A 25,231-nucleotide genomic window follows, 5' to 3' on the forward strand; every position below is an offset into this window, starting at 1 on the left:
GCTGGCCTGGACCAGCTGACTCGGACTTGCGGGGCTTGAGCTAAGGGATTGTTCAATTACGCTGTAGATGTTCAGGTTCGAGCAGGAGCCCAGGCTCTAGGACCCTGCAAGGTGGGAAGGTCCCAGAACTCAGAATGCAGCCCGAGCCGAATGTCTAGAGTCTAGACTGCAAATAAACAGCCCTGTGAGCCCGAGTTAGCTGGCCTGGGCCAGCTGCGGGGATCTAACTGCAGTGTAGACACACTCTTAGTGAGTCAGGGAGCCAAAGCAACCATGCCAGAGGAGCCAAGTGTCTCTGTGCCATGACACGAACACTTCACAGGCTCTCAACACTGCTACCTCACTGTGCCGGAGAGCCTGAGTGTCGATATAGAAGGAATGGAGCTCCTTTGCCAGGCCTCCACAACCCCAGTCCAGCCCATCATATCCCCATCATCCATTCCTCTGGCCAGGATCCACATCTCTGCTTGTTTCCCGCTGCCCCCCCCCCAGGTCCATCTCTGCACCAGAGCTCACCCACCACATCCCTTGGGACTCAGCCTGCCTGCTTGGAAGCATCTAAAACAAAAACCTGCTGATGGATACGTGTTGCTGAAGTTGGCTAATTTTGACCGACCTGATTTAGGGTTGCCTGAATATGAGGAATACATTTGTGTGTATTTCATTTTTAAAATGGCCTCTTCCTGAGATGTTATCAGAATGTGAAATTGAAATTTGGAGTCTTTGGGAACTTTGCAATTTATCTAGAAGAGGAACCCAAAGAAATGCGAGGAAGATGGGGCAAAATTTCTAAAAACGAGGCATTTTAAAATGTTTCCTCTCCAAAAGTTAACAAATGTTTTACTGAAAAAGTTATACTTTTACTGTGCCAAATGTACAGACTGAATTCAATCATTAGAGGTTGAATTCAATCATTAATTAGAGTCTTGCTTTAAGGGTAAATCTCAATGCAACATGAACTTTAGAGTCACTATTGACACTTCCAAAATCTCTCTCTGCAATTAGTAAGTCTTTAACTTTACCTTTTCCAGTTCTGTCTTGTGTATCGGAGAACTTGATGATGGTCCATCTGAATCTATAGCTCCAGTACAGTTGCTGCAAACATCTTTTATCACCTTAAAAGAAATGCAAAACGCTTTCATTGACATACAAGTAAAAAAGAGAAGATTTATATTTTGCTGAGTAGAGGACTTTAATGGAGACAACACACTAAGAATATTTGCTATCCTGAAGGTTAAAACAGCAGTGTGGAAATATTCTTTTTATCCATAGGCAATATGTCAGGCAGGCTGCCACTGCTTGAGTTTCTCCACATTGCCTCACTAAGTCCCTTCATGAATGACCTGGAGGAGCCATAATGTCTAGAGGTGAAAGGTTTCAGTTTCTAGACTAGCTAAGCTCCAAGTCTCTCCTGAGTAAAGAAACTGCCAGCACTGCTGATTTCTCTGCAGCAGTTTTGCAACATGAACTCAGCTGACATTACCAAATTAATTTCGTTATGACTAAAGAATGGGATTAGATCCAAGGTCCTGAAAGTCAGAGGACAGCACTTCTGCCTTGTATGTTACCCAGCTGCTCTTTTTCTAATGAAGAAATAATGATGTGCTGACCAAATTGCAGATTTGTATCAGATACTCTTGAGTGTGTGGTTTAAATGGATTTTTCATATTAATTATGTGATGTTCAGTGGTCACAGTAACATTGACACTGAAGCACAGATCATACTAATTGCAAATATATCTTAGGAAATGTGAGTTGCTTTATGTGCCTCAAAATTCACAGAAGGAGATAGAATTTATGGGAGCTCAAAAAAATGCATCCGCAAAATAAGGCCAGAAAAAATATAAAGGTAGAGAAGACTTTTACTTTTCCTGTTTTCTCTGTTCACATTTGGTTCTTAGATGGGGTTTCCACCTACCAATCTTCATGCTGGAGTACCTGGTGTGGAGGGGAATGTTTGAGTTCTTGATTGGAAATACAGGGCTGGCCTTAGACTGTAGATATGGCCAGAAACAGGACTATGTAAAAGTGGGACCTTCTCAATTAACAGATCTCCTCCATTCATCTAGTCAGAGTAATTTCTGCTGACCTGAATGACATATATATATATGGTTTTACTGCCCTCTGCCCCTGTGAACTCAGCAGAGTCCACCCAGCTAAGAGAGAAATGTATTTGACCGTGGCTGAGGAATGATTAACAAAAATGTGAACAAAGTGCCAAATGCAGGGACAAATTCTGCCCTCATTTATACATGTGACATCACATGATTTATTTAGCAAAATAACTTGGCCCACAGAACCTTCACTCCCAGTGATGGTGCGTAAGCTAGAACACAAGCTTAACTTTCAGATCCCAGACTGTTTGCATGGCTGAACTAAAAATGTCTTTTTACTGATAAACTGAGCAAATTTGATGAAGAAACCATTAAGATATAACAAAGATGGAATCAAATAATCTTTTTATAGCTACTAGAGTTGAACTTCATTTTAAGTGCATGCTAAGCAAATCAAGTGTCTATTAAAGGCACTTAAACGCACCTATTGCAGTATTTGAGGAGATGGGGAATTGAAGCACAGATAGTCTAAGGGCTTGTCTACACTTACCTCGGAGATTCGGCAGCAGTCGACCAGAGTTACGCAAATTACGCAAAAAACTTGCGTAACTCCCATTGACTTCTGTGCTTCTGTTCTACGCTCCGTCTTCAATGCACTGCGCTGACGGGAACCGCGTTCCTGTCGATGCAGCATTACACCACTTGAGGAGGTGGTCTTAACATGTCGAATTCTGGATCGACTGAGCGGGTCTTCACTGATTGCTCAGTCGATCCAGATATGTTGATCTGACGGCGTCGAATTTGCCACCGTCAGGGTAGACATAGCCTAAGTGACTTACCCAAGGTCACAAAAAAGTTGTTAGTAGAGTGGGAAATTGAACCCAGGGTTCTTGCTTCCCAGACCAGCATCCTAAACACTGGACCATCTCTCCTCTCTGGCCTGCTACCACTCTACTCCCTCCCTGCCCCCCAAACACACCCATTCTTTTGGGGATCACATAATTATGCACCTTGAGGACTGGCCCCACCTTGCGTGCGCGCTCTCTCTCTCTTTCTCTTCAGTAGCAGACTATGAATGCCACTTAACAAAAACTTTGGCATCAAGACCAGATACAGATACAACTTATGGTCAGATTTAACTCCTGTGCTTCAAGTTTAATGGAAATATATTAGTGTTTTATTTGTAAAGAAACTTGACCATTCAGTTTCTGGGAACATTCATTCCTGTCTCCTGCATGACCCTGATACGATGGCTCATGTTTTCAGCATCTGCTCACACCACACAGTTAGTTAATTTTGGCAAAGTCGGGTAGTAATGGAAATTACAGACAGAACAGAGCAAAATGATTTGGCAGCAACCACAGAATAGTATGTGCTAAGTCATGCACTCAAATAAATACTGTTCTGATTATATCTCGCATACTTAAGGGCAAGCTTCCCTAAAGTGCTTAATTGGGCTTTAATTAAAATTTTGAAAAAAAATGATGCACCCGCAACAAAAACTCATGGCAAACTCTGAAGCAAATGCATATTCAAAAATTCAGCATGTGAACATTTTTGATAAAGGGATCCAGTCTTCAGGTGAAGACTGGTTCCTGAATTTCTATGTGGAACATTACTGTGTTTCAAACACAATGTCAAACTTGTACTTGGATGGGTCTCTGGATGAGGCTTTGATGCCCCTTCTATAATTAGAGTGCCATTATAATTGCTGTTTTCCTATGCTCATAGTTTTTACTTCCACTTTTGAGGCTGAAACATCAGTGTGGCCAACTCTCATGATTTCATTATGAGTAAGAAAATCAGCTTATATTCTGAAAGCCCCAGGTCCTGGATCATATGAATACACAAGAATCTCAGCTTTCTTTTCAAACAACTAAATTTGCATCCCTCATAGTCACAGAGAAAAAAAAGCATGAAAATGTGACCTGAAAATGGTTCAAAAAGACAAATAAAAAGAACTCAAAATTTATTTTAATATAATCTCATTATTTGGAAGATGTGACTCAGGATGTTTGAATGCTAATACTATTTCATGTAGTATCTATTCAAAAAAAGAGTCTTATTGAAAGTCTGAACAAAATCCCTTCAATATTTTAAATTTCAGCATGGTGGGGGAGGGGTGACAGTCTTACACACACAAACACGCAGGCTCCATATATGCCATCTGCCCACACCAATCCATTGAGAAAGTCTATCCCAGTTTGTAGGAAGCTAATGCATTATTGTAAAGTTTAGGACCATGTAAAAATCAGCACATGGAAGGCTTTTCATTTTTTTGGGTGGATCAATTCGAAGCTAAACCAGTCAAATTTCAGCCCCCCAAAATTAAAAATATTTCAGTTCCTAGTATGAGGAAATGGCCTGTTGGAATGAAGAGGCTAAAAATGTGTAGGCTGGAAATTTTAGTGCAGCCTTAACTATATTATTAATATTTTTTCTATTACAATTGTGCCTAGAGGCCCCAACTAGATCAGGAGGCTGTAGTGCGAACTATTGTACAAAACACGTCTGATTCTGCACACACACACTGTGTCTTACTGACGCCAGTGGGACGAGGCACACAATGTAGGTTTTTACAGGATCGGGGCCACATAGAAGACAAAGTCCCTACCCCCAAGGAGATTACCATCTAGGTGTGAAATCCTGGTCCCACTGAAGTCAAAGGGAGTTTTGCCACCGACTTCAATGGCCAGGATTAAATTCCTGATGTTTCCAGGTGCCTACATGTGCCTACTACATAAGCGTTTGAGTTAACTGTGGTGTGCTCACCTATACTGTACTCATCAATTTCCACAAGTATCCCATACTAATTTAAATTAACACTATCAAGGCTGGAAGGCCTAATATTTGACCCATCTTTATTTCTTTTACATACTTGTAAAACCGAGAGGCTCTAGTCACCAGAAATCACCCACCATCTTCCATGATACAGGCTGCAGATAAGATACCCGCTACGTGGTAAGCCAGAGAACAGGTTCCTGCTATGTAAAAACCTCCAGAGAAAGAAAAGCTCCCCTGCATTTCACAGAGTGGCAGAAATGATGTAAGTGAGAAGAACTTGTGTATACGAAATCCTGGCCTCCTGCCCACTGCTTCCTAACTCTGAAGATAGGTGTACTGTCTCTTTAAAAGTGGGGGCTGGGAAGGGTTCTATATAGGAGCTCTAGAGTTAAACAGAGGGAGAAGGGGTAGTTTTAAGGCCAAGCCTGTGGTTCTTATTCTCATTTAGCTCTTTGCTCAGTATTAGAAGAAAGTGCCAATGGCATCCTCAGTCTGTCCTCCTTTCTCTCCAGCCCGTGTGAGTTACAGCCCTATTTTTAGTAGAGTACCAACAATGTGCTGCGTGTTTTAAGGCAGATATGAGAAATCCCCTAAAGAGTTAGTCTAGCAATTCACATAAGTAGCCCCAGCAGGCTGAGAGGGAGAGAAGAAATTACTTTCCCATGTTACTCTCCAAGTGCTAGAGGAGCACCTGCTCCCCATTATAACACTTCTTGTAAAAGCACCCCTAGACTGAAGGACCATCTCCTCTGCCTATTACCATTGGTTGGCTAGAGTGGCTGGGGACTCCAAATGAACTAGCAGCCAGCGAGACAGTCTTTATTCAACATATATCCCCTTTAAAACTCTTTCCCATATGACATTCAATCCAGAAAACCCCCAAACACACTGTCCTGTTAATGTATTACTATGAAACCTATGGCCATATACGGCAATTGGATCAGACAGACAGTCTTGTTAAAGGAGGAGTGCTGGGCAGCTGCAAAACTGTTGCTTTAGGCAGTAGCACTACACTGCTCTTACAAATGTGGAAGGACCCCCTCGGAATGGAAAGTTGCCTGCACCGTCCAAACAGCCTCTGGATGCAGATGCTACTGTAGGCTGAAGAGCTCCCCTTGTAAGCACTGATACGATTTGCTACAAACAAATGCCTCTTTTTATGAAAAAAAAAGGCAAATAAAGGAGCTCATCCATGAGCTAACAAATCACTGATTGCATGTGAAAGGGGAAAATTATTAGGGATGGAATATTATCTAGTGATTAAAGCCAGTAACAGTGTCAGAACTCTTGGGTTCTCTTCCCATACCTACTGCAGACTGTATCTGTGACTTTTAGGAAAGGGCAGTTCTGCCCTAGAAAGCAACTATGCAAGTGAGATGCGTGTGGTTCCAGATTAGTTGTTGCAATTACCAGGACAACCCCCATACACACTGTCCTGTGTTATTACCATGAAACCTATTGCCATATATGGCGATTGGATCAGACAATCTTGTGAAAGGAGGAGTGTTGGACAGCTGCATATTGTTGCTTTAGGGATGGGCATTGCACTGCTCTTACAAACGTGGAGGTAACCCCTCCTCGAAATGGAAAGCTGCCAAGTGGCCAGTGGGTGCTCTGGGCTGTGGCAGTAAACCCGTGTCCTTTCATAGTAAAGATTCTGCAAGCCAGATCTAACTCTGAGTTACACCTCTGTCACTCATGTAGCCTTCAGGTTATGCCCTCAACCACACTTACGTCAGCCCACTGGCCTTTCATGGGTCTGCACTGGTGTAGCTGAAAACAATCTGGAGGCAATGGAGTTGTATAGATGTGGCTAGACAAGGCCTGGTGTGACTGCCATGGATGGAGTGTGCAAACTGAGCAAATGTGAGATGGAAGTCAATCAGACACAAAAAAGAAGGAACAACACAATGCCACTTTTACAAAGCTACTTTTAAAGACATAACTGCAATTTAACCTTTTTATGCCTCAGTTTACCCACCTGCAAAACGGGGAAAACAACCCCTCACAGGGGTATAATAAGGCTTAATAAATTAATGTTTGTGAAGTGCTTTAAGATCCTTTGTTGAAAGGTGTTGCCAAAATAATATTACGCCTATATTGCATACAATTACAAAATTAGTCTTATACAAGCTTAAATTGATAAGCAAACTGTTATGGGTTTAGTTTATTCTCCACGGAAATGCAGTCCACTTCTAGAGTGAAACAGAAGCTATTTAATTGCACTTATTAACACCACACAATAGTTGGTCAGGGAGTTTCAACCGTGTAAGGGAAATCTGAACAGTAGACAACATGCAATGACCAGAGGTGGAAAATGGCTAGGACGCTTGTGTTAACAGTCTTATGAAAAGGACAGTGGCATCTTTAAATGAGTACATGAGGACAGAGCCTCAGTCTTGAATATCAGAAAAAAACTTCAGCCATACAGTGTCCTCTACTCCAATGTTGGTGGGCAGATCTAGTATGGACTCAGAGGGAAGAGGATCATCCAATGAATCACCAAAACTCTGCTTCCAGCAGCATCTATTCCAGGTATACCATCTTTCATTCAATTAGTGACCCAGCCCAACCCTGCTTAGCTTAGGAAAGCTGATGGGATCACAGCAAAGGGTGGTATAAGCTGTAAACATTAAAATAAAGAAACTTTACCCAAACAATTCACAGACTTATAAAAAGTGAAAATATTTTGGTATAATTGATTTTTTAGATTCTAAACATGATAGATTGTCTTTCACACAGCGCTTGACGACCAAATACTGGAAACCACACTGTAGGAAGCAATATTACAATAGTTTGAGGATGGATTTCACAACTACTCCATCTCTCTAATGGCCATCATTTTGGATACAAGATATTACTTTTAAAATTAAGTATCTTTGGCATAAATTAGCTTTTTGTTCAAAATCCAGTTTTAATGTAGATATACCATTTTATTAGTAATATTTTTATTTCTTCATGCATGACTTCTTTGAGGCATGATAAACAAGTGTCTAATTTCCCACAAGCAATTGGATGTATTGGAACAGCTATTCAGAATGCAAGTCCATAGTTGCACACACATGCATGCACATTCTCAAATACCCATTGAAAAAGCTCACTTTTGGGCCACAAAGAGTAACTGTACACATCTTTTCATGTGCATTTTTATAGGTGCAATTCAGTGTTACTGATGCAATCGCTATAGCAGCCTGAAATTTGTACTGGTTATGCTTGGTGTTCTGAAATTCAGAGACTGGTGACATCAGCTATTCTTTCAACCAAGCATTCTTTTGCTGGTAAGCCTGAAACTGCCTATGTGGTTTGCTGTCTAGACTTCAGTTTACCCCAGATTCCTCTGTTGTTATCGCTTTAGAATTCTTTTAAATCGTCTGTGTGTGCGCTACAGTTCTATTTGTTCTATCATCAATTAATCATATTTGAATTGGCATTTTTAAATTGGTTGCTTAAATGAGGAATATAGATTGTCAAAATTACATCTTAAAAAAAAAAAAAGGATAATGTTAATTTGTTCAGGCCCCAGAGGAAAACAACATGCCTAATCCTTTAGATATGATCTCGGCCTTTTCAGGCTAAAGTACTCGCTTGAGACTTAAATCTGGATTCCTCATGAGGACATGCTGTGCTTGGCTTCCAAGCTGGCCCCACAGGTACGTATTTTTGAAGATGCCTGCTATAGAACTAAATCTGACCCATGCAATATCTATCGTGCAGAACCACCAGCTCCTGCCATAGCACCTGTAGACTGTGAGGCTGCTAACATTAGAACAATACCAACCTCAGATTCCCATAGCACTAACATGGCTGTGTACATCTTTCCTGTGATAGATATTGTAACCCCAAGCAGTATCTTTGGGTACTATTGCAATTAATTTATTAATGGTTTATGTAGAATTATGTTCTACTTCCTATGGCTCATACAGGAACTACAAACAGTGTGTGTGTGGGGTCATTACCTCTGGGATTGTATACAACTCCAGAAAAACACCGCCGGTTGGGCACAGGTGCTGGATATAGGGGTGCGGCTGCATCCCCTGGCTTGAAATGGTTTCCATTATATACAGTGTTTACAGTTTGGTTCAACGGCTCTCAGCACCTCCACTATACAAATTGTTCCAGCACCACTGGCCTGGGAGTAGCTTGACTATGCTGTTTCAGGCTGGGTCTTCCAGGGACCTAGAGACAAAGAACTTGGGATGTATAGAGGATGAGTGTAAACAGACTAGTGAGCTTAATTTTGGGTGAGCAAATGGACAGGACATTCTGTCCAAGGAGAAGCCCCAGACCTACTGAAAGGCCCAAAGGGCTGATGGGTGATTTCTGGTATGTTTATTAGGAAGCAAGTAGGAACTTCTGTTGTTTTTATATGTCCTCTCTGTAATCCTTAAAATAAATGTACTCTGCTTAGAAATGCTGTGTGGCCACCAATCACTGCTGGCAATATACTGGTCATAGGTTGGTGAGTAAGCAATGCACAAGCTCTGGCCGTTAGGCAGACTGGCTTGCTGGGGATATCACAGTGTAGGGTAGATGCCTGTGCATCCTTAAAACCCCTGGCCGGGAGAGATAGGGATGGCGAGTCTCTGCCCAAGAGAGGTGATGGCTGGGAGCTTGAAACCTTAAGCGGGTGCCTAAAGGGACCACAAAGGGAGAATACAGGTGCAGTTACCCTGAAACTGTGACATTCCCCCCGTCTCACTATCAAATCTAGAAATCACATGCTGGAGACAGAGATAATGGGAGGGAGTGCCTCCCAGCTGATAGAAAGACAGAGGGAAATTGAGGGCCCAATCATCTTCCTGTTGAAGTCAGTGGCCAAATGATCTATTTCACTGGAAAAAGAATCAGGTACAGTCTGAAAAGGGTTGTGTTTGGTCAAGAACTGCAAGACCTGACAGCCAGGAAGAATCAATAGAGGCTCTTCAGGACTAAAAATACTTCCCCATCTATGGGTTGAAGGAAGATACACTCCCCCCACCCCCAAAGCCACTCCTCCCCAACACAACACAGTGATCTCATTCCCAAGTTGTGTTCTTTTCTGCACACATCAACACACATTGTAGGAGCTCACAGGGAGATAGGAGGTAAACGGTAAAAAGAAAATTAGCTGGAAAATAGTGCAACTTGAAACCTGATGCATGTGACCATTGTTTGCAGTTGAAAAGTAATATTTCCAATTCACTAAAACTGAGCTGCTGAAAGCACAGCATAGACAGCTTTAGGATTGTTCTGGAGTAGGCAATTTGTACTGGATAGTATGGAGTATGTTATAACAAAGCTATAAACTTCAAGTTGAGAGTACAGTAGCCTTGCCATGTACTTGAAATAACTTTATTATTAGAAAGCTTTGTAGTGTGATGGAGCTGAATAAACTACCATCAATCTGTCTCCAAATATTGTGCAGATTGCCAATCTTTCACTCTCAGCACAGATACAATTTTGCTAACAGGCAATTTTGCAAACCCTGATTATTTTTTAGTAGCAGGAATGTGCCTTGTATGTGGAAATAACAAGCTCTGCCTGTGTCTGTGAAGACTATTTTGTGTATAAATAAATACATTAAATATTTTTATGAAAGAAAGCCCAAATAAGCGCCAATTCATTCAGCATTGCAAAATCCAAGTTTAGAACAACACAGGAAATAACAGTGCATTTAGTATGATCTAATTACAGTGACATTCCTTTGGAAAAGAATGCGACACACTGATGCCATTTCATTCCAATCAGTTGCCATAGGTGCATGCGAGAGAGATTCCAATCAGTGTTTATGAAATGTTAAATGAATTAAACAGGACACTTATACAGTGCTACTTTTTACAAACTAATCATTAGGTACTGGCATTACAAATAGCCTATAAGAGACCATTGCTGCAGTTACTTTCTATGAAAAACCAAATTTCAAATCCTGAGATCAGAGGCTTCTCTAGCACATAGGCAAGCTAGGCACTTGCCCAGGGTGGCAGATTTCAGGACCTCCCTTGGTTCCTTCGAGGGGTGTTGGGGGGGGGGGGGGAGGAGAGAAGAGATGAGGCTGGCAGGACTTCCAAGGGGAGGCGGGGCTGCCAGTTAGGGCTCCCAGGAACAGGAAGCGGCCCCCAGCCAGACTGCTGAGGAAGCGCTCAGCTCCAGCCGCTCCCCACCCCCAGCACAAGTAGAACAGTGGCTGCGGATGCAGCTCAGGCACCGAGTGGCTCAGGGCTTCCTGGCAGCACTGCTTGAAGCGTTGCCAGGGCTTCAGCCCAAAGCAGAGTGAACTGCCCGGCTCCATTTCAGCATCCAGCTCATGTCTGCTACTCGCCTCCCAATCTCTGCAGGCCCTGGTGCCTGGGCAGCTCCCTGCCCCGGATTCGCACTGTGATCCCCCTACAGATCTGATCAGGATCTATGAGCCTGAGAGCGAGGAGCTCATCTAGAATGGGATGAGTGGCACCAGGCTTGCTGAGGACCAGGCAGGGATGTGGGCTGGGAGATGAGGAGTGCAGGGGGAGCCTGAGTCTCTGGCCCCAGAGGGGATGGGGGAGCCCAGTGAAGGATTGCGGGAGGCTGACGGGGTGTGGGTCGCTGGCCCAGGGTGGTGGGTACCTGCCATGAACTTCTAAGTGAGTAGCAGGGAAGTGGAACACTGAAACTTTGCCTAGGGCGGCTTCTGCCCACGATATAAAAGAGCAAAACAAAGGCTAATCTGGTAGTATATAGAATTACAGATTAATTTTCCATTCAGTAAATCATACAGTCATGCCTCTGAAACTGTTCTACACTTCTTCCCCTTCTGCAGAAAGGCTACACACCATCAGGAAATTCTTACATGTCTAATCCAACTGTGTTTAGAAACATACAATTTATTCTTAAGAAAATAAGTACCATATATGGTTAGATCGGAGCAAAGCACAGCAGAATGTTGGGTGGATTCTTATGTATTCAGACTTCTAGATGCACTTAAAAGCCTGGATTAAAAAGGTTTTAAAACAAGCCAGTAAGGCTGAAGTGGTAGTTTCCCACACTACTTCACTGACCTTCCCATCTGAGAACAGTGAAGTCCAACATAAATACTAGTAATCTGGTTAGGATCTGAAACTGTAGTACTTGAATGGGGAATTTCCACATTTCTAGACACTCAACAAAAGGGAGTGAAAGATGACAAAATCCTTTTTCTCAAAAGTCTGCATTCCCAGGACAAACTGCAACAGATGACTAGAACCAAGCTAGAACAGGGCTTGAAAACTGGACTAAACTTACTATTCAGAGTGAAACATACCTGCACTGCAGCAAGCACAAAACAGATGCTCCCTGCAATTTACAGTACTACAACCGCTGTGCCTGTGTTTACTCTGTACAGTATTTATAGTAACATATTGCCAATTATCATTTCCTAAATACATTTTAAAGTGTTGCTTCTTACTGTGTCTCTTGATTTGTTGTATCTACTTTCATCCCTCTTTTTCTCTTTCCTATCATAGCTCATGATTAATCTTTTCCTGAAGTGTCATCCACTCCCTTTCCCCCTTCCATCTCCCTCCTCCTCTTATGTATCTTCCTCATTCTTTTGCTACATGGCGCTCTCTAATCCCTCCCCCAATTTCTTCCTCTCCCCCTCCTCTTCACACAGACAGCAGCACCCCTCTACAGAGCTGAGCGGTGGGACGCGCACATTTGGGCAGCACGGTCATACCCGCCCAAAGCTCAGCAGACAGGAGCTGCAGTTGTGCCTTCTAACCTCTAGGTCATGTGCTGAGTAGGCAACCCGTTGCTTCACTCTCACTGTTCCCCCTGCTGAATCCAGGTACAGGAAGGAGCGCTGGCAGCAGCAACACAAGGTGAGAGGCCCAAATGGCATCAGACTCTCTCATTTTGTCCCCACAACTGTCCATATCCAGCTCCACCAGACGTCTCACAAACAAACATCTCCACACCCATCAGAAGACACTCCCAGACACTTGCCCAGCACCAACCACCCCACAATCCCCACCTGCCAACCCCAATCCTTCCCCCAGCAAACAGCTAATCCCCAGACGCTCCAGGCAACCAACAGCCAAAAACTTCTCCAGCCACCCCACACTACTTGTTCTCCCCGCCCACCCAGCTGCCCAAGATGGTCACCAACTTCCCTCACAGTCACCCCCACTCGGCACTGACAAGATTTTGGCCAACTCCTGAGCCTACCCCCGCCCCTGTTTAGGGGCAGCATGTTTATCATAAATTGAATTGTATAGGTTTATGCAAATTAGCTCATTAATAATTTGCATAAAATGTCACATGGAGCTGCGCAAAGCATGGCAGCTATGCATCTTCATACCTACCCATATTCACAGCCACTCTCGCATCAACTCATCCACACTTGCTCACCCATTTACACCCTCAACCACACCTGCTACTCATTGGATCCTCAATTTTCCTCTCCCCTCCTATAACTGCTCCAGAGCTCTCCACTCCCCTTCTCTTAAAGGTACAGTGGTTCTGGGCTACACTATTCCCTTGCTATGTCAGAAAGGAGCAAGCAGTATCTGGGTCTTTCTGTTCAACAACCCCCTCTGCCTATTTGCCTGATCAAAGTTTCGACTTGCCCCAGTCAGGAGGGACTTTTCAAGCTCTGTGCTAGGTTTGGTAGAAAACATTTTAATCTATGGGCACAAAGAATTTCTTCCATAAACCAGGATGTTAAGATGATAAGTAAATAATGTGTACTGATCTCTATAACTCCCATCCACAACATACATGCCATTCATATGATTCTGCATACACTTATCATATGAACTCAGTGCAACTACTCACATGCACAATTACTCAGGTACATAAGCGCTCACAGGATCAAGGACCCAAGAAGGTAAGCATGGGTGGACATAGAAATTTACTGGTATGAATTTGGAGTGACTGCTTCACTCAGGAATGGCAAAACCATGAGTTCTTGTAAATTATTTAGGTCATGCCAAAAGGAATATCAATAAAACACTTAATCTACATCATCTATTGAAGAGAAGCAAACGTTTTCATAACATATTTGTTTTTTGTTTTTTAACAGGGAGAGTTTGGCTGTTTGAAAGCCAATCACTAGTTACCCTTGTTAATAAATTCTTTTAAAAAATCAAAACAAAAAGGCCACCTTTTGTCTTTCCCCCTTTCCCCCCTTTATTTAAAAAAAAAAAAAAAAAAAAAAAGTCAGTACCAAAACTAAATTTAGTGTTTCAAAGGGGGAAAATGTGCTTCTCCCTTCTCAATATTTAGCATCATGTGGTTTTTTTTAAATAAATACTTATTTGTTTCAGAGACTTTAGTGGCACAAAGCAGATCTTATGATTTGCTCTCCATGGATTCAAAATCCTACATTTCCTACTAGATAGGATTATTCTCTGTTACTCAGCTGAGCTCAGAAGTCCCAGATCTTGGGATATTGAAGAATTGGAGAATTACAGAAGTACTATTTGCAGCCTTTTGTTGAGGAGAAAAAAAAGAGTCAAATATCAGAACTTAGCATTGGGGAAGAAGTGTCTTCATACAAGGCAAAAAGTGAAAGGATTGTGTCAGCAGCAGGTGAAAGAGCTCAAAGTCTGTATACACAAGGCCATTCTTCTGAATAAGAAAGAAACCCAACCAAACTACCTAAAACATTAATTCAACAAAAAAAGTCAAATTTTCATATCTCACCTTTTAACATCAATTGATACTGAGTAACCAACACTTAATATTTTGTCACCAGACATGTTTCTAGATATGAAACTGGTCAGAAACCATACAGTACCTTCAACCACTGTTCCGCCTGCTCTTTGCTCTGTACTGCTAGAACCAGTGCATCTGTTCCTTGGTGAGTGATTTTCAGCTCATGCTTCTTCTTTTTACTGTCTTTAGGAATGTATGCGATACTGCAGCCATTCAACAGCAGTTCCATCTGAGGTTGCTGATCCTTGGAACTTTTATAACACTAAATAAAAATGGAGTATGTTATTAGATTAAAACTTAATCTGCTGAACTTCTGTTGAAAGCCCTTACTGTATAGCAGTATTTCCCTATTTTAGCCTCTCTCACACAGTCCTTTACCAGATACCAAAGTTAACCAATGCTAACTTTGCATCCTTCTCTATCACCCCCTTTCTGAAAGTGAAATGACTGCCAGATTAAACAATCTCCAGTAATGTCAATCATGGAACAGGTACAGTGTGCAGAATGCCACTGCAGGCTTCAAATTTTACCTACCAATAAGCCTCTTTAGATGCTGGGTCACTGATGACCTGGCTCACATTTGACCCTGTGACCAAAGGTTGAAAGGCTTCCCATAGTATGACTTATCTGATGGGTCATCTAGTACCCCTATTGAACACTTAGCCTTCTGTTCTTTCAATCTTTCAGTGTTGTTCAGTTTTATTAGGGTTTCATACACAGAATGACAGATTTACCAAAAACAAGTCAAGGTCAAGTATTGTGTGCTTATATTTCTATGTCCAGTTACCTTAGCTACATGTGTAAATTAGTGTTTTGTACATATAGATGAAAATGTAGATGGGATAAATAGCTATCTGAATACTTAAAAAGGCCAGTCTCCATATGGAATAAGGATAACCAAACACAAAGGAGACAAACAAATGTACATGCATTTTTATATATGGACCCGAGACCCCTTGTTTTAAAATCTTGCCCTTACCCACTTCATGTGCTAAGATACAGAAACATATAGTCATAGTTAATAGGATATTACAAGTACTACAGTCAAGGCTGAAAAGGGAAATCATTAAAAACAATCTTTGTAACTTTTCACAATTTTCTAATTATTTTCCTTTTAGGCTCAAATGTATCTGGCCTGGTCTCAGCTTATAGGTAAATCATTTTTTAAGGAAATTTGTTATACAAGAAAAATCATGCTTAAGTATACGACCATGAAATACCACCACCACATTTTAACATTTTAAAAAAGCATTTTTGTGACATATCTTTATATATATTTCTAGATTTTATTTTTAAGAGTACATATAAGTAGTTTATTAAAAATACACATTTACATAACAAATAGTGCCAGATGAGGCTATATAGAAAGCAATCATTGGTCAAAATATTTATACTGAACGTCTGGTTCTGATCTAAAATATCACATTTTGGCCTCATTTGAATGCTGCATTTATGACATAGGGAATTACTAATCCCTAAACACATATACATTTGTATTACTTTCTGTATAACTGATAGGTTAAATCCTCCAGGTCTTTCTTCAAATAGTAATCTAATCTTGTTTAAATTTCTCATTCAACTCCTGTTATGATTTTTCTTTTCTTAATCCCCATTACAGTATTAGTGGAAGAAAAAACCCCAGGGGGGAAATAATTTCTTAGACCACACAAGTGGTATAGGAACATGTGATAATAGGAGTACCACCACCCGGATTTTAAATAAAAAAAACAAATAATTCTAGAAGAAATATAGCATGCCTTTTTAATTTCTCTCTCTCTCTATTTTGACTTTAATCTTCTATTCTTCATTCCAAAGGTCTGATTCTGATTTTGCGTATGTTGGCATAAGTCTGGACTAACACCAGCGAATCCAAAGGATTTACACTAATATAAGGGTGAACCAAATCAGAGAAACTTCTTTTTTGACAATTAGAATATATACAATGCAAAAATAATACCCTTAAAACATAAACGAACTGCCCATTTAATAACAATTTCCCATCTTATTTACAGCAATCTCTTACTAACCATCTATGTCCCAAAATCTATGCGCCCCTCTTAGGCCAAAGTAAAAGATTCACTTTGCAGCATACTCTGAAAACTGATAAATCTGGGCTGTGATGGACCAATGAGGGAAAATGAACTGCTAAATTAAGGATCCCCCCTACTACCAGCTGCTACCAAATTTTTAAGTTGGGATGCGGCCATCATCAACTCATCTGCTAATTGCGCACACACTGGTTATCAAGAAGCCCCCAAAAAAGAAACACGCCTCCCGCCCCTTTATTGAATTTCAATCTCTGGCTCCCAATCAGCAACTAGGGCCAGTAAAGAGACACGTTTCTGGAAAAAAACTATTCACTTTACCAAAATGTTCTCCTGATCCCCAAAGGGTCAGCCACATTACCAGATTTGGTATAGGTTTGGTTCTTATCCAAAATACCATGCTGCCAGCCAATCCTTTAGTATCTAAAGCTAAAGATTTATTTTAAAAGGAAAGAAACAAACAAGATGAGAAATGTTAAATGATCAATCAGATACATACTAATGACTTCAAAGTCCTTATATATAGATCAGATTCTTTAGCCGTACTGGAGTTTGCAGGCTTGTATAGTTCTTCTGGAGTACATCCAGTACCTGGATGGGTTTCAGTCCTTTGTTTCACAGCTTCAGATGTAGAGTAGTTAATCCAGAGGAAGGAAGCAGCGGGAGATGGAGATGGTGCAGCTGCCTTTAAGTCCTTTTGCCATGTGGCTTGTCCCAAACACAGCCACAGAGCACATGGCATGGAAAAGCACTTGGAGTTCTCTGTTCATTCACAGGCATGTCTCTACAAGTCCTGATGACTCACACTGGCATAGCCTGTGACTTTCCTCTCTGAGCTATTGTATCACTGATGGCCCTTGATTGGCCCTCAATCAAGCCAAATAGTGCTGAGACTAATCTGTTGGGGGTGTCACTCCATAGCACAGCACAAGTTTTAGATAAAAAAATATTACATTTATTCATAGCTTACAATACAAAGATGATGCACACAAAAAGATGATCTTATCACATTAAGTAAATCATAACTTTTCCAATGATATCTTACAAGGCATATCTTGTACAAATTACTGCAATTTTGCAATGTTGATGTCAGTAATATTATAAATGGTCACTCATATACTAAACAGCGTCATACTCCACCACGCAAAATTGATGCAGAAAAGGGTGTCCCTATACATATGCCGAATGCATCACAGGATTTTTTGTTCTTGGTTTTCTATTATTACAGTTTTAAACATGGTCAAGGGTTTTTCAAAAGATTACACACATGGTACATTAGCAACAAATTAATTACAAGAGTTAACATGAGCAGTAACATTAACATCAGATTAGTACAAATGTGCGCTTACAATCATTTTTGTCATGCCACACCTTCTGTTCAGACAGTTCGTCATTAGGGCAGTTTATTCAATACCCTTTTTGAATTTTAGAACACTTTTAGCTAGTAGCTTTTCTTTTAACTAGTGTTCTCTTTAGCATAGGCTTTTAGTTCAATTACATCCTTGCGGGTTTTGATACTTCAGGGTTAACCTGTGCCTTTCGTTTACAGGACTAAGTTTTTTTCCTTTTTATTTTCCCCGTGAGGTTTGAAATCTGGGCTTTCTTGTCTAACAAAACCTATTGGCTGGCTAGGGACTGGTCTACACTAGAGAGTTTTGTGGACAAAAGTCAGCTTTTGTGTGCAAAAAACTGCAATCACCCCCCCACACACACACACCCCCACTGACAAAACTGCCATTTTTTCGACAAAATAAAACCACCCGATGAGAGGTGTAGGACTTTTGTCGGCTTAGTTAAGGATGATGCAGTGTCAGTGCAGACACTGCCTCCCTTACATTGCTGGTGGGGCTGTCATTCTTATCAATTTCACTGCTCAGAGTGATGACATTGACAAGAAAGCCCAAGCCTGGGCTTCTGCAAGCCCTTCCCCTTCATCCCCATCAGGCAGGTAACTTGCATCAGCACACAGCTTGTTCACCAGTTTTCAAATCTTCAACCATGACCCATTTCAAGGCTGGACTCTGTTTTAAAAAGAGATATCATCACTTTTCATCACCCTTTCAGAAACACGGTTCTGATGTCCTTTCACTACCAATTTCTACTTCCACATGGAATCAGATGTAGCTGAGTCCACTAAGACTACAAGATATATCCATAAAGTGTCTAGGGATGAGTTTGCCTGCCACCCCTGTATTCTTGAGAGATTAACTGTACAGCCAGTTTGCTCTGCAAATTTAGCATCCCAGTCTCCCCTCTGAACCTGAGACACCATCTGTTCACTAAGAGCTGGCACGGAGACATTTATGTTTCAAAAACATTGTTTCCCCAGTATGCTGGCTAAGCACAGCTACGCGGTTTTAGGGCTGTCAAATGCCCCAACAATTTTTTCTCCATCTGAAACCTCCTTTAAGGCTGGATCTTTCTAAAACAATGTCAGAGCATCCATACACATTGGAAAAATTCTGGCAATGAGAAACTAAAACAAATTTCTCAACATATAAATCTTTGCTTGCTACAGCCAGTGATTCATCCTGAGATAATCACTTCACACACCTCTTAGATGCAGCAAACTGCTTGCAAAAGCCACAATGTTGTTTTATCCCTTCAGGGGCATTTTTAAGCAACAATCCATTTTCCACAGCAATTCTGACTTTACCCTTTTTAGCTGGGGATTGCTCTAAAACACTCTGAGCCACAAGAGATTCTTTCTGGGTTTCAGGTAGGTCCAGAATCAATTCTAAGACAACTGACACATCCTCAATCAGCATAAACTGAGAGGCACGTTCTGTCTGCTCCAGAGACAGAAGATTGAAGACAAACTCTCCCTCAGCAGATGATGAACTGCTTAACTTTCCTCTCCTTATGTCCCAGCCCACTTGGCTGTTCAGACAGACAGACACTGGGACAGTGGGATCCTTAACAGGCAAAGTGCCACTCCCAACAAACAAACAACTGGAGACAGTTTCTCCCTCAGCAGATAAACTCACTGCTTTTCTGAACAGACAAGCCACTGTTTTCCACAATCCCAAGGTTAGAGCCACTCTCTTCCTTGTCACAGCATACCTGGCTAAACACAGAAAAGGTAACAAAGAAGAATTACATTCATACGTTCTCTGGGACTGGGTTATGACATCAGCCTGGTTACACATATTTACCATTAAATAACATACCAACATTGTTATACACTGGACAGATTCTCTTCTAATCTTTGCTGTTGAGAGGAGCTGGACTTCCAGGATGATACAGTTTTTGCTATTCTTTAAATACTTTGATTTGGAATCTAAGTCTGGCAAGTTCTGCCTGAGCTTCCAGGTCCAGCTTTCTATGTTCCTGGGCAGCTTTTTCCATCTGGGGCAGGGCTTGCTTCTCTTGCATTCAAAGTTCTGCCATTTCTCTCTCATGCTGAAGATGCTGGCTATCTCTCAGGGCTTGAAGTTTGAGTGCTTCATATGATCATAGATCATTCATCATAACTAACTTTAACCTTTAACACTCTCAGTATTAAATTTTAAATTTGGAATAGCGTGGGATTCTGATCCAAAACCCAAATAATCTGGTTATGTGGGATCCTGCTAAGACAACACCAGTGTGACCCGTCTGTGGCTAGGGTAGCCCACTGAAAATGCCCAGGTCAGGGCAAGCTGCAAAAAGGAGAGCAGATTCTCCCTAACCAGTGGCTGACACTGAAGTTAGATTCACCAGCCAGTCACAAACAGTGCTCTTGATGCCCCACACTGGTTATCAAGAAACCCCCCAAAAAGAAACACAGCCCCCTTTATTGCATTTCAGTCTCTCGCTCCTATTCAGCAAGAAGGTCCAGACAAGTTACTGAAAAAATTCTATTCACTTTAACAAAATATTCTCCTGATCCCCAAAGTGTCAGCCACATTACCACATCAATATAGGTTTGGTTCTTACCCAAAACACCATGCCGCCAGCCAATCTTTTAATATCTAAAACTAAAGGTTTAGTATAAAAGGAAATAAACAAACAAGATGAGAGATGTTAAATGATCAAAGCAATCAGATACATACTAATGAATTCAAAGTCCTTATATATATATATCAGATTGGAGTTTGCAGGCTTATACAGTTCCTCTGCAGTACATCCAATACCTGGATGGTGTCAGTCCTTGGTTTCACAGCTTCAGTTGTAGAGTAGTTAATCCAGGAGGTAGGAAGCAGGAATGAAGACAAAATGGAGATGGTACAGATGCCTTTTATGTCCTCTTGCCCTGCGGACTGCCCCAATTGCAGTCACACAGCACATGGCATGGAAAAGCACTTGGAGTTCCCACTTCCCTGTTCACGGGCATGCCTCTATATGACTTATAGACGTCACCTGTGACGTCTCTCCCGGGTTACTGTATCACTGATGGCCCTTGATTGGCCCTCAATCAAGCCAGATAGTGCTGAGGCTAATCTGTTGAAGGTGTCGCCCAGTAGCTCAGCACAAGTTTTAGATGCAGAAATTTCACATATGTCCATAGCTGACAATACAAAGATGATGCACACAAATAGATGATTTTATCACATTCAGTAAATCATAAGTTTGCCAATGATATCCTACATGGCATATCTTGTACAAATCACTGCAATTTTGATGTCAGTAATATTGTAAATGGTCACTCATATACCAGACAGTGTCATAGAAACCCCCTCAGAAGATGACGACTCTTTTTTCACTACATAGAAACAAGTCTTGCAGCAGGGAGTTTACTAACTCATGGACCCTCAACTGGCGACCACCATGTGAAAGAAATATAACAGAGTTCTAAAGAATGATCACACAAAGACATTTAAATCATTTCCATCTTTCCTTTCTATGATGCAGCTGTGAATTATGTGAATATTGCATCTGTAATTACAGCAGAACAGATGGCGAAGGTTTAGTTTTAAGTATATACATTACAACAACATATGCTGCCAAGTGATTGCTCAATCTACCAAGAGACTCTCTAAGGGTTGATATAGCAACTTTCATATAGGGGAAACTCCCACAGAGACAAGTGGGATTTTTGCCTCCAGAGGGAATGCAGGGCAGGGTTTTACAAGGTTTCAAAGATGAAATATATTAGACAGAAATATAGGCTTCAGGCTATGTTCACTGCATCAGAGAATTTTCTGGGGTGTAGGTTTCACTTTGACAGGTTCAATGTTCTAAGTGGATTTAAAAAACCAACCAACCAATCGATCAATCGATATGACGGCCTTGTTCTTGGGTAATTCCCGACTAGGCTATCTGACAGCAATATTTTATTGTTATTTACAATATATTTACCATAAGTAATTTTCCTTTAAAAAATAATCAAATCTTTAAATTACTAACAAAATCTAGCCAAAGGAAATAAAATAATAATTACCAGCAGTTTGTTTTCTTTGATAACACATAGTAGTTTGGTCCATTGTCCAAATCGCTTCTTTCTCAAGAGGAAGGCACAGATTTTGGCATCCTTTACTAGGTCCATAGAAGCCTCCTCAGAAGGCCATTGATGTCTCATTTTTTTCCCTTTGCCATCTTCCTCTTCTTCATCGTAAGATTCGTAAGAGCTGCTCATAGCATCTGAGTCATAATCTTTAAGGAAAGTATAAAAGTGCTCACTTAAAACCATCAACCATGAAACACACCTATAAAACTGAATTGTAATGGGATCTATTTGAAGTAATTCCTTTTATTCTAAAGACAAACCACAAACAATGTATTTTTAGTCCTAAGGAATATCAGTATATTAGTTTTATTGAGTATGAGATGCTATAAAAATGAGAACGGCACCATCATTAGATCTAACTATACAACCATAATTACTCCCCTGGAATTTTAACTAAAACTATAAAGTAGGAATTAATACTTAGCACTTAGATAGCACTTATTTTGAAAATGCTACTTGAAATTTCATTTCCCCCCCTTTTGCATGTTTTCTAGGAGAACAGATTATAATCTGTCCCCATTCCTTAATGCAGTACTAAACTCTTGAAGACAATGTATGCATGGAAAAAAACACATTTCAATATTAAGAACACAGCATGTAGAGAAATAAACATGGAGTATGACAGAGCTCACAAGAAATCAAGTATTTCTGTATGTTCACGTATTTTACACTGTATACAGTAGAAAAATACACTTCCATACAAAATGTCATACAATTATAACAGCAGCAAGCAACAAACCATGAGACAATTAATGCTAACATAGATGGTGCAGTTGATTGCATCAGCACCGCTGCTAGGGTTGATGCTAAAAGCATTCCAAGGCTCACTGACATTAATGACAATTTTTTATTTTTTATTTTTTTTAATTTAAGTGGGCTTTGTATCACACCCTATGTTATCAAGAGGCCAGAAGTCAGTTCTCTACTACTGGCAAAACTTTTGTTACCCTTACCTCAGAACTCTGTACCCCCTAGTAACGGACAACCCTTCTGCCAGTTAGTATGCCTAAAAGACACAATCTTTCCTGAAGCTCCCTGTGGAACAACAGGGCTCAGCGCTAAGCCAATGCAAGGCAGTCGCTAAGCGCTACACTACGAAGTAAAGAAACACTGCATGGCTTTTGTTGTATAAAAAAATAAAAAGGAAACAAAAGGGAAAGGTGGGAAAGGCTAGGGTGTATCTGTTATTTAATTTAAACTGGCAAATTGGAAAATGGTTTTATATTAAAGGGCATTCACTTTCTCATAATCATGTTACATAATATGTAAGATCTGGCAGGATTAGCTATTCTCTGTCCCTTCTAATTACCTCCCTGAGACCCAAGACAAAAGAGCCTAAACAGAAACACACTTCTGGAGCGGCTGTCCAGGAAGCTCTATGAACGTTTACACTGCTAAATTAGAAAATGCCTACGAGGCCATTGATCCAACTCAAACATACAAAAGAACACCCACGTTACCTGCAGAAAGAGTTAGAGTTGTAAAATTACTAAACATGAAAATGTGGAATTCAGTAGTTAAATCAGCATTTTCAGGGAGGCCTGCCTATCCCCTTCACTCAGAATCATATCCTAAGGGGGACGCTGCCAGAACCTTGGCCCATCCCTCTGGCAACAATAATCCTCCTTGAAAGGCAGCTTGTGACTCACTCCATTCTTCCTGTATTCAGGACCAGCAATGCTTTCAGGTGGCCATCAGTTGTCTCCTTCTCCTCTTCCAATTTAACAGTGACCCAACATGCAGGCAGGCCAACCATGGCCTGCTCTGCTCTGCTCCAGCTTCTAGCAGTGAGGTTCTGGTAAATCTACTCCCTGTCCAAAGCCAGCTTCTCTTTTTTAATTTTAAAGTGTGTTGGGATTCTGCTCTAGTCTCTGCCACCAGATTCACACTGAATCTGATAACTCTTAAAAGGGTGACCAGCAGTGGTGGTGAACAGAAGAGGGTGGGGGGAAAAAATCCAATAGCATTTAAATAAAGCAAGAAGGAAAGCCATTCCTGGGCACCACATTTCAGGAAAGATGTGGACAAATTGGAAAAAGTCCAGAGAAGAGCAACAAAAATGATTAAAGGTCTAGAAAACATGACCTATGAGGGAAGATTGAAAAAAATGGGTTGGTTTAGTCTGGAGAAGAGACGACTGAGAGGGGACGTGATAACAGTTTTCAAGTACATAAAAGGTTGTTACAAGGAGGAGGGGGAAAAAATGGTTCTCCTTAACCTCTGAGGATAGGATAAGAAGCAATGGGTTTAAATTGCAGCAAGGGCTGTTTAGGTTGGACATTAGGAAAAACTTCCTCACTGTCAGGGTAGTTAAGCACTGGAATACATTGCCGAGAGAAGTTGTGGAATTTCCATCATTGGAAATTTTTAAGAGCAGGTTAGACAAACACCTGTGAGGGATGGTCTAGATAATACTTAATCCTGCCATAAGTGCAGGGGACCGGACTAGATGACCTCTCGAGGTGCAATCCAATCCTACAAGTCTATGATTCTATGATGTATATCAATTTAACCACTGGTGGGATTTCTCCTCCAAAATGAGAAGGCTCTTTATTAAAGGGCTCAGAACCATTTTTGTTCGATCAGCTTTGAACAAGAGAAAATATAGAAACCACACGCTTCAAGTATTGCCTTTATTAGGCCACATTTAAGACTCTTCTGACATATTATGGACACATCTTGAAGAAGTAGAGTGTTGTGTGAACAGAATAGCAATGATTTCTTATCAGATGAGAACCTAGCAAAATACCTTTCCCATCTCCATCTTTTTTAGTGTATCTGCCATTGAGAAGGCAAAAGGCAATATTTTATGTTTTCACTGTATTTTAAATAGGCCATTTCCATTTTATGGGATGTTTTAACTTTCTCATATTCCATGAAAGAATGTTCCACCTAACTTAAATACTGTTGTTTGACATATTTGTTTAGATGACACAGGTCTAATATGGGTCTCAGACCCTCCTTCACCTTGGGGATGAGGAAGTACTTCAAATAGAATCCCTTTCCCCCTTCTGCCTTGAGGGACCATTTCCACCACTCCCAGGTTGAGGAGGCTGTCCACCTCCTGCAAGAGGAGTTGCTCGTGAGAGGGGTCCCTGAAGAGGGATGGATGGGGAGGGTTGTTGAGGGAGGTAGATGTAAACTGTAGGGCATAGCCCCCTGAGACTATCCCAAGGACCCAACAGTCCGAAGTGATTTTTTCCCATTCGGGATAGAAGGGCCTTAACCTGTTTAGGAAGGGGCGGGGCGGATCCAGGAGAGCAGTCGGG

General features: G+C 41.2%; 1 protein-coding gene across 1 annotated transcript in view; it reads right to left on the minus strand.

Annotated features, from left to right (window-relative positions):
- AFAP1 (actin filament associated protein 1) overlaps window positions 1–25,231 on the minus strand; it is a 155,747-nt gene that overhangs the window by 38,551 nt on the left and 91,965 nt on the right. Inside the window, exons 5-7 of the mRNA XM_067558865.1 lie at window positions 21,897–22,108; window positions 14,572–14,751; window positions 1,023–1,115 (exon numbers count right to left, since the gene is read on the minus strand). Of these exons, the coding sequence (XP_067414966.1) occupies window positions 1,023–1,115; window positions 14,572–14,751; window positions 21,897–22,108 (485 nt within the window). The remainder of the gene's footprint in view (window positions 1–1,022; window positions 1,116–14,571; window positions 14,752–21,896; window positions 22,109–25,231) is intronic.

The sequence above is a fragment of the Emydura macquarii genome, unplaced genomic scaffold (assembly GCF_026122565.2).
Source record: "Emydura macquarii macquarii isolate MOO-44397 ecotype Brisbane River unplaced genomic scaffold, CSIRO-AGI_Emac_v2 contig_2199, whole genome shotgun sequence".
Lineage (NCBI taxonomy): Eukaryota > Metazoa > Chordata > Testudines > Chelidae > Emydura > Emydura macquarii.